The sequence below is a fragment of the Frankliniella occidentalis genome, unplaced genomic scaffold, assembly GCF_000697945.3.
Source record: "Frankliniella occidentalis isolate FOCC.00 unplaced genomic scaffold, Focc_3.1 Scaffold140, whole genome shotgun sequence".
NCBI classification, from domain to species: Eukaryota; Metazoa; Arthropoda; class Insecta; order Thysanoptera; family Thripidae; genus Frankliniella; species Frankliniella occidentalis.
Window position 1 is genome coordinate 179,961 of NW_026267267.1, and position 9,486 is coordinate 189,446.

The window sequence follows — 9,486 nt, forward strand, 5'->3', positions numbered from 1 at the left end:
ATAATTTAGAATACTTTTCCAGCAAAATTCCTGGGCAACCCCAGGCAGCTTGTGATTCCCAACTGTTTACGAGCGTTTGTCTTGCAGACTCCAGCGCCGAGTCCACTGACGAGCTCGGTCACAGGTCGCGGCGAGAGGCGCAGGTGGCATCATGCAGGTAGTGAAAGTAGGTTCATCCCTCCTCGGCTGCTCGCTCGCGCCGGTCGGTATCGCTACATGGCCGCTTGTCGGGTCGACAGGTCGCTGCCGAGGCGGTCCTCCGGCTCCCCCCGCTCGCGCTCGCGCTCCCGCCAGCAGCAGCAGCCCCTCAGCAAGCCGCGCTGGGGGACCCTCGACGGCTCCCCGCAGCCCTCGGGCTCCGGCTCGGGGTCGGATGCTGGCATCGACCCCAACAACGGGGACCCCGTCGCCGTCGGCCAGGTGCACGAGGACGGCGACAACCCGTCTCGGAGCCAGCTCGACGCGCAGGAGAGAGAGCTGTCGTCGCTCATCAAGAGGTGAGGGAGGGCGCAGTGAGGCGCGCTCTACGTCTGACGAATTGTAATGTGGGACTGATGGGCTCGTACCATTTCGGCACAGGTACCGGTACGACAGGCAGCGCGAGAAAGACTATACGATCCACGTGTGACGGCGGGCGCCCGGTGGTGGCGGGGTCCCCCTGTGGGGCTCGCTGCCCCGCGCCGGCCCGCCCTGGACCAGCTCGTGGTGCCCCCCGCACGCCCCCGTCCACTACACCCCGGTGCCCACGGCGGGGGACGCCGATGCCGAGGGGGAAACTGTGCACCGCGGGTACCCGACCACCACCACCACCGGACCTCCGGATGATGCGCTGCTGGCGGTCACAAACTTTCAAAAGTTTTCCATCAAGTTTTCCGAGATTTTCCGGAGGAATGACATTTTTGCAACGCTGCCACCTCGGCATTCGTAGTTGTGAATGTCGACAAGCTCGTAACTCGGAAAGTTCGAAAACTTCGCATTTAAGAACATTTCCGTCATGTGTGGTGTGTGTCTACCAAATTCGATTCGACCGGATTCGACACTGCCAACTTTTGCTCCTAAGTGACGTAAGACTGAAAAACTATGTAATGATAATCTTTGCACAAACTTATTAATTTGTCAAATGATCCCCTATTTACTTAAAGACAAGTTGCTCAGGTTTGAATCGAACGGGGATGTGGGCAAAAAGATCCCTTTCCTGAAACTGGAGTTTAGACTGTTTTACACCTGTTTTACCTGGACCTTATTTTTTCCTGTCCGGTGGAGACTGCTCTTTGTGTTTGGCCTAAGGTAGAAATATTAAGTACTGATTTTTGTTTTAAGCAATGTTCAAGAAAACTATAAAGATATTGTTCTTTGCTTTGTTGTTTTCCCCTTGCCCCAAAACACTCACTAAAACATCTCATAACAACCAATAAATGTCAAGACTATATACTCATGAACATCACTAAAATCACTAAAATAGTAGAAGGTGGTCGAAATGTCTTTGGATACCTATCCGGGTAAAATAAATACAATCAGTGTACCGTGACCACTATGTGCTCTCGCTTTGCGGCTGTTTTTCATTCCGCTGATATGAGATGCACAGCCAAAGTGAACGTGCGCTAGCGTACCAATTACCTTAAATTTGCTCGTCTAAAAAATTCCATGTAGAGGCTGACTCTTAACTCGATCAGAATTGACTATCGTAAACCACAGAAAGCGCCAATGCAATGCTTAAATGCGCATTAACCGCGGCAATGCGCGTAAAAATGTGCTTATAAGCGGGTACTTCGAGCACATTGGATGTGCATTATACGCACATTTAAATCGGTTATTGTTGCGTGCAAAATGTGTTACCTTATGTGTCTTAATGCGCATTACCCACCCGATCGATCGGTGCTACTGGGGAAGGCGATCTCTACTTTTTCGCGCCAAAAAATTGTGATGGAGTACCAATATTTATATTTTTCCCACACTTACCCAATAGCGTTTCTCGCCGTTCCCCTCCTTTACTAATTTTTTTTAATTGTAACAAATGTAAGAAAGTTTTAAAAGAAACCGCGATAGACACTAAACATAATGAAACTCCACTGTGAAGACACCCAGCAGAACATGATCCAATGTTGGTCAACCTGAACGCAATGTTCCATTCGAATATATACCCCTCTCTGAGTTGAATCCGAATAGTCATTGTCGACGTGATGTCAATGAAAGCGATGGCAGGTTGTTGGAGACCGGCAAAATTTTTGGAGAATATGATGCACCTTTTAGTTATTCAATGTTTATTTTTAATCTTAGTAGTTCAATTGTACCCTGCAAGTAGTGCGCCTGAAATAACGAGGCCTAGAGGAGTGTCTATTTCAAGTAAGTACAATATAAATATTGCTATCTTTACACTGACGTGTTCCCTTTGATATGAGAAATCAGCAAGAGTTTAGCATATCACAGATATATTAAAATTATGCTATTACTGGTGCTGGAAACTCGAGATGCGATCTGTGTTCGACAAAATCTATTCTTTTATAAATGATCAGTAATGAATCCACTACGGACCATTTGGTTTCATTCTTCTAACCTATATTTTGTTATGTTTTCTTGCTCACATATTAATACCATATTTTTCTATGAATAATTTTTCGTTCGTTTGGTCTGTTTTCCGTGTAGAAGCCTCTATGTATGATCCTGAAAAGGACTTCAAATGTTTTGATGGGAGCAGAACACTGCCTTTCTCTCTTGTGAACGATGACTATTGTGACTGCCCTGATGCATCCGATGAGCCTGGCACATCTGCCTGTCCATCAGGCATCTTTCATTGCACCAATGCAGGACATTTTCCTCTCAATATTCCATCATCTCGTGTAAATGATGGCATATGCGGTAAGTATTACAGTCCTCAAAAGTCTTCCCGTATTGTTCAATTTGCTATTCCTCTATGAAAATATTAATTATGTGTTTATAGATTGCTGTGATGGCACTGATGAATACGCCAGCTCAGCAGGATGTGAGAACACTTGTCTTGAACAGGGCAGATCAGCCCGAGCTGCTGCTTTGCGACGTGCTGAGTTGTCAAAGCAAGGAAATGAGTTGAGACTTCAGCTTATTAGACAAGGAAAACAACAAAAGGCTGATAAGAAGGTAAATATTCCTTCAAAGACAATTTGCCGTTGGAAATAAGAAAACTACATAAGTTTTTAAAATTAAATTTCTATATTTGCAGATTAGGTTAGAACAGCTGCAGAGAGACCGTGAAGAAGCAGCACGTATTAAACAAGAAAAAGAGTCATTGAAGAGCACAGCTGAGGAATTGGAGAAGGCAGCTTTAGAGAAATATCGGCAGGTTTGTAACAAAATTGTGTTACATGTACTGATATATTCAAAATATTTCTCATATGAAGCTAGTTTATGTGCCTTCAGGTAAAATATGTATCATCAGTAATAGTTATCTTTGTTTCTACAGGCTGCTGAAGAGGAAAGAGCAAAGCAATCATCATCTGCCCAGGAAGAACAAGAGGCCTTTGAACAATTCCAAAGACTGGACTCCGACCATGATGGCTTGTAAGCTAGAAATTTTATTAATACTGTATTTTCTGAGTTTTATTGAGTCTTAAAATATCTGAAATGTTTTGGAATGCTGTTCAAAATTCCATGTTTTTCCCTTGCATATGTTGTTTTTGTCTCTTTACAGTATCCGAATCAGTGATTTACAAACAAGGCAAACTTTCGATAAGGATAAGAATGGTGAGGTTTCAGAGGAGGAAGCTTTGGTAAGAAAAATTCTTATAAATGCCTGTTTTCCAGTGACAATATATTATTTCCTTAACTCAAGTGAATGCTTATTTATTTTTCCTGTGAACAGTATTTTATTGAACATGATGAGCTAGATTGGAGCACTTTTTATGCAGAAGCATGGCCGAAGATGAAACCTTATTTAATGATGGAAAAGGGGCTATTCACTCCACCATCAACCCCACCTCCCAGTATTGATGCTCCAGTATGTTCATTTGTTCAGTGACTATGGCTGTCTTTTCAAATTACACTTAGGATAATTTTGAAACTTGTAATTAATTTTGCACTTTGTTTTGTCTTTTATGTATAAAGGGTGAAAATGCTGAGGAGTTCCCTGCTGATAATGGTGAAGAAGATGAGGAAGAGGAAGAGGAAAATCCAGAAAATTCAGAAGCCACTGATGTACCTGATGTGGAGGGTGAGGCAACTGAAGTGACAGAGGAGCCTCCTCAGTATGATGAAAACACCCAAAACCTTATTGAAGGTACTGTTACTTTGTTCTGTTTTGAATTGAGCTACGCCTATTACAATTTACATTCATTTTATAATAAGTGCTTTTATGTTGTATCTAGAGGCTCGCAAGGCAAGAACGGAGTATGATGAAGCTGATCGTTCTCTGAGAGATGTTGACCGTGAAATCCGTGACATCGAAGATGGTTTAGGGAAAGACTTTGGTGAAGAAGAAGAATTTGTGACTTTGCAAGGACAGTGTTTTGAATTTACAGACAGAGAGTACACTTACAGGATGTGTCCATTTGATCAGGTACTTTTTAATTTCATATCTTTCTTTTAGGTCTAAGATATTTTATCCGATCCTTTTCTATAATAATTGCCATTGATTGTTAGGTTACTCAAACTCCTAAAAATGGAGGTGCAGGCACCAGATTAGGATCTTGGGGAAGGTGGACTGGAAATCCTAAATATAGTACAATGCTGTTTGAAAATGGACAAGGCTGTTGGAATGGACCTCAGCGAACTGCCACAGTAAGTTTTTGAATTCATTACATTGTCCTCTTCTGGTTTGCCTCACTGTTATCCTCATCACCAAATCTTTCTTATTTCAGGTCAATCTAGTCTGTGGACTTGAAAACCAACTTACCTCAGCTAGTGAACCAAATCGTTGTGAATACTTGTTTGAATTCTCCACTCCTGCTGTGTGCACTGCAGAATCATCAGATGGAAACCCTCATGATGAACTCTAACAAGCAAACACAAGTAACGTCTCACAGGGTGTTTAAAGTAAGATAATTGAATCAATTCAGTGTGTGTTGCAGATTTATTTCTCAGGTCAGTTGTAATGAAGTTTAATAAGTTAGGTTCTATTTTTTAATTTAACAATTGAAAATACTGTACAAATGTAAAAAGTTATTGGTTAATGTGCTTCACATGTAAAGAACAAAAAATTGAGAAGTTGCTCACTGTTTGCAATTTTCTAAAACATACGAGACAATTACATTATTAAATTGATTGGCTCATGCAAGCTTTGCTAGTTGAGGCAGGAAGGTAACTGTGATTTGTGGTGTTAGTGAGGGGCCATGCACTTATTGTTGTATCTATCCTGTTTTGGAGTACCTAGGTGAATAACAAGTGGAAGAATTTTCCCTCTTGCACAAAGTAATGTCTGGTCTATTAATTGGGACTGTGACAATTTTTTTTTTAATTTTTTTTTTCCTTTTTAATGTGCTACACAATTGGTATTTTTGATCAAATCTGTATATTGTATTATGGATTGTTTTCAACTATTTACAATTGTGTGGGCACATTTTACCAAGGAATAGTAGGTAGCATAGCATTTCAATAGTCCATTTTAGTTGGGGGATGTGATATGGTTTGCTTGTTTACCACAAAATCAGTATTGATTTATAAATACAACCAGTGGTGTTCTTCAGTGTTTCTGAGTAAAGACCCAAATTTAGTAAATTTGAAGCATCCTGTGTCATGTAATGTGATGCTTTCGTAATAACTAGGTGTGAAAAAAGAATCAGGAACAAAGAATTCTACAGTATCAGTGTCATTCCAAACTGATATTATGTAGGCATTTATCTTCTTAACTATGTTATTTTTTATTTTGTTTTTAGCAGGACATTCCAAAAAGGGTTTTATTTTAATAATAATTTGTACCGTCAAATGTGAAAAGTCTGAGGCTCCAGAAATAAATTGTCACTAAAAATTGTCTTGTGTGTGCTCAATATAGTGATAAAGAATAGCATAAACAAAGGGGAACTAGTAGTATGTTCAATGACCTTGTTGGGTCCTAATGGGTCAGTCCTCCTGAATGACTCCTTGGTCCAGTAGGGCTAGACGTCTCTTCACCTCCCACAGGGACATGGCCTTTGGTCTTCCTTCGCCGTGCAGTTTTTCTCGGATGATGAACTCTCCCAACGCGCCGCAATTGGCCATATAGTCTGACTCGCCCGTTCTGACTTTGAGAATCCTCCGCTCCGTCTCTAGAAAGATTGAATTACAACATTTTTCGCTGTCTACAAAATTATAATCACCCTATCTCGTACATTCCATGTTCCAGAAGCCATCCCTCCTTTTGATCATTTGATTAGTAGACAAAATTATGGTACCATAGTTATTATTTTATATTTTAGCTCAAGTGAAGTTGTGAGCTCTTGTGTAGTTACCATTGGGAATCAAGTTGTCTTTGTAGGAAAATCTAGGTGGCTCAATAGACAACTTCATAATTGATTTTGGGTCTCTATATGAACATCGATGAGTGGACAAAGGTGTTGCCCAATCGGGTGGCAAAGTTATTATCTTTGCATTGCGTGTTCTTTTGGATTCAAAGTCACCTGAAGTAAAAGGAAAATATCTTTTATGACCTCTCATGGGTTGTTGCAAATCTAGTTAAGGAAACATCAGCAGCTGTACCTGTCCTACAAAAATCAAACTGGTAAATGCTCTGTCCTCTGCGTCCCAGCTGTTGTTTCACTAGTTCCAGGTCGGGCATATGTTTTAAGAAATTCTGTAAGTGAGTTTGATAATATTGCGGATTATTATTGTTTTCACATCCAATCTAAAATTATATTGGTGGAATAGTTTAAAATCTACCCTATGCAGCACACATGATGGTTCTTCATAAACACCGTCTGCAGGTAGCAAATGCCTTAAACTCTCATCTGGTACTAAATATTGATGCCAAGGTGAGGACACAGGATCAGAGTCTGTTGGAGGTGTATATTTAAATCTGTAACAGCAATAGTTTATGAACTGACAGAGACCAGAGAAGTGAAAGTAAACAATTACTAAGGAACCATACGCTGATCCCCGCTTTGGAGCAAAGTCTAATCGATAAATAGTCTTGAAATCCATTTCTGTGTTGAAGAGAGACATGTTTTGATTGACAACAGTTAATTTAGAATACAATTAAAGAAACAAAAACTGGCCGTGCAAGATTGACCTTTGAATTTTCTGGTGATAGCATTGTTGGCTGGCATTGCCTTAATGAACATTGTTGTGGTAGAAAGGACAGACAGTTGAAATACAACTAAAGTTCAAATAGCAGGGATTTATTTATCACACATCTTATAAATCATAACAACAATCACATTATGTACAAAGGGTTGAGAAATTAAGTATACATGAAGTCAGTTATGGCTATAAAGTCAAGTTCTTGGTATGTTGCCAAAAAGGACAATAAAGAAACAAACACATTTCCTTTGGACAGAGGATTCAAGTACAACCATAACAACCATGAACTGTCTTTCATACAAAAAACTGAACTAGTCATTAGTATTTATTTGAAGACATGGTAATCGGTGTTTGAGAACAAATAATATCTTACCTTACATATTATAAAGTATAACATTTGGACCACTAACCAATGCTTCACTTAAAGCATTTACAGAAGCAGATGACAACAAGTTTCTGTATAAATGCAATGTTTTGATAAAGTATGATTACTCAAACTGTTTATAATTGATATGACTTTATGAAGGCATAATACAATCAAAATACTGAGAAGAGAATAGACCATGGTTATCCTCAACAATCTAACTATATAATGTGAAGTTTGGTGTGAAAGTAAGATTATTTGTGATGACAAGGTATCAACAGCTTAGGTAGTAAGGTTGTCTTAAAAAGGGTTATAAAAATTTGTGGAACCTAATGGAATCTGAATAGATGCCTATCAGATGAAAACGAAATTTTCTTAGAAAAAATGTCAACAAAATACGTAATGAATCAGAATATCTACATTCAAATCAAATTGTAGTAGTTGTCAACTTTTCTGACCAATCTTGTCATGTACACAATTTCAATTTAAGAAGTAAAAGGCAAAAATCAAGAATTTTGAAACAGTGATTTAGGATTATCTTAAATTGAATAAAAAGAATAAGGATGCACAAGCAAATAGCAGTAGGAGTGGACGGGTATAATTATATATTAAATTCACAAGAATATGCAGTAAAGACATATGTATGGTTTGGGAAATCGTAAATGTATGAGCCTACTAGCAGCAAATTTTTACCATGGCGAATTGAAAAAGTAATTTATAGACATGATATTCCCTTCTCTTGAATACATTTTGATTATAATACTGATTTTCAGTAAATGCAGGGCTTTATTGATATGAGTTCACAGTAAAAAGCAATATCAGCCAGGAACAACTCAAATTGTTTGTCTAGTCAACTTATTATTTTTTATTTAGGAGCTCAGAACCACTGAGCTTTATTTATGTTCCTGGTCAAGCTTGCTGCTTTTCTTATTTTCCCAGAACTTCATCAGATCATCATTTCCATGCCTAGTATAATTCTTCTGACAAAAGAATGCGACAATTCTCTCCTCTCCTTTGCACCTTGGATTTTCTTGTAACTTATATATCACAAAACAGTTGATGGGATCTAAGCAGATGTAAATGCCACACAGAGAGAAATGTAGAATAAGGTCCAGGAGGGTATAATTTGATGCGACCTCACCTATCATTTTGTACAAAGAGACTGCATACTTATTTTTGTCGCATTCTTTGGTCAGACGCACTGCACTTAGTATTATCTGATAGAAAAATTACTCTGGAAGTTCCCTTGAAAAATTTCTTGAGCGAATTTAACTCAGATCAGTTCGAAAAAAAGGAAACTTATGACATGTTTTTCATTATGAGATATGTTTTGTGGACGAATGTGCCATTATTTTTGATATTGATTACTCACCATTCAGACTCTTACATGTTATTCTTTTCCTAAACTATTGCAGCACCACATAATGATATATTTCATACCATGATATTTGATACATTATCAATTGGAACTCAGGGATGCTCTCTAACTTGGAATTGCACTGTGCTTGATAAACTTATCCACTAAGGGGAGAGCACAAGATCCATAACATGATATCTTTTGTCTTCCATAAGACATCTATTTGGCAGCATTGGTCGCATGAGTAGCAGGAACAATTAAAATATGCATTTTCTCCAATATCTATATAAATCTTAACTTGGAAAACTCTATAACTTTAACAACATTCTGGTTTGTGCGCCAGAAGCCTTCCCCTTATTCCAAATTCCTGAAGTTCAATGCTTCTGTCTGACACAAAGAAGAAGATCTCCATATTCTGAGTTTATTTCAGAACAACTTTAACTTTTTTCCCCCTGCATCAATATCATTTTCCTTGTGAGATATAATGCATCATGAAATATCTATATTGAACCACACAATTGCAAACAAAATGTAATTGAGATTTATTATTGTTCTTTTTTATTTGGATTTTTATCTCTCTATT

The 9,486-nt window shown here is 38.8% G+C and overlaps 3 protein-coding genes across 7 annotated transcripts in view; 2 read left to right on the plus strand and 1 right to left on the minus strand.

Annotated features, from left to right (window-relative positions):
• Positions 1-1,356, plus strand: part of LOC113215348 (cell adhesion molecule Dscam2-like) — a 23,641-nt gene extending 22,285 nt beyond the window's left edge. For 3 of the 5 annotated variants that reach the window (XM_052270835.1, XM_052270836.1, XM_052270837.1), the window contains exons 19-21: positions 88-157; positions 240-497; positions 580-1,356. In XM_052270835.1, coding sequence (XP_052126795.1) covers positions 88-157; positions 240-497; positions 580-628 — 377 coding nt within the window. In that variant the 3' untranslated portion in view covers positions 629-1,356. Of the gene's footprint in view, positions 1-87; positions 167-239; positions 498-579 lie in introns of those variants that run through there. The other 2 variants (XM_052270838.1, XM_052270839.1) reach the window with 1 other exon arrangement.
• An 802-nt stretch (positions 1,357-2,158) lies between these two features.
• On the plus strand, positions 2,159-5,938 carry LOC113215344 (glucosidase 2 subunit beta). Its single transcript, XM_026434958.2, has 11 exons — positions 2,159-2,343; positions 2,644-2,856; positions 2,939-3,114; positions 3,197-3,316; positions 3,437-3,534; positions 3,665-3,743; positions 3,836-3,970; positions 4,078-4,249; positions 4,338-4,528; positions 4,612-4,749; positions 4,830-5,938. Exons 1-11 carry the CDS (start codon positions 2,181-2,183, stop codon positions 4,965-4,967), a joined length of 1,623 nt encoding a protein of 540 aa, XP_026290743.1. The 5' UTR covers positions 2,159-2,180; the 3' UTR covers positions 4,968-5,938.
• On the minus strand, positions 5,875-6,622 carry LOC113215345 (uncharacterized). Its single transcript, XM_026434959.2, has 2 exons — positions 6,396-6,622; positions 5,875-6,212 (listed from the first exon to the last, which is right to left on the minus strand). The coding sequence occupies exons 1-2, from the start codon at positions 6,598-6,600 to the stop codon at positions 6,028-6,030; spliced, it is 390 nt and encodes a 129-aa protein (XP_026290744.2). The 5' UTR covers positions 6,601-6,622; the 3' UTR covers positions 5,875-6,027.
• Positions 6,623-9,486: the final 2,864 nt, after the last annotated feature.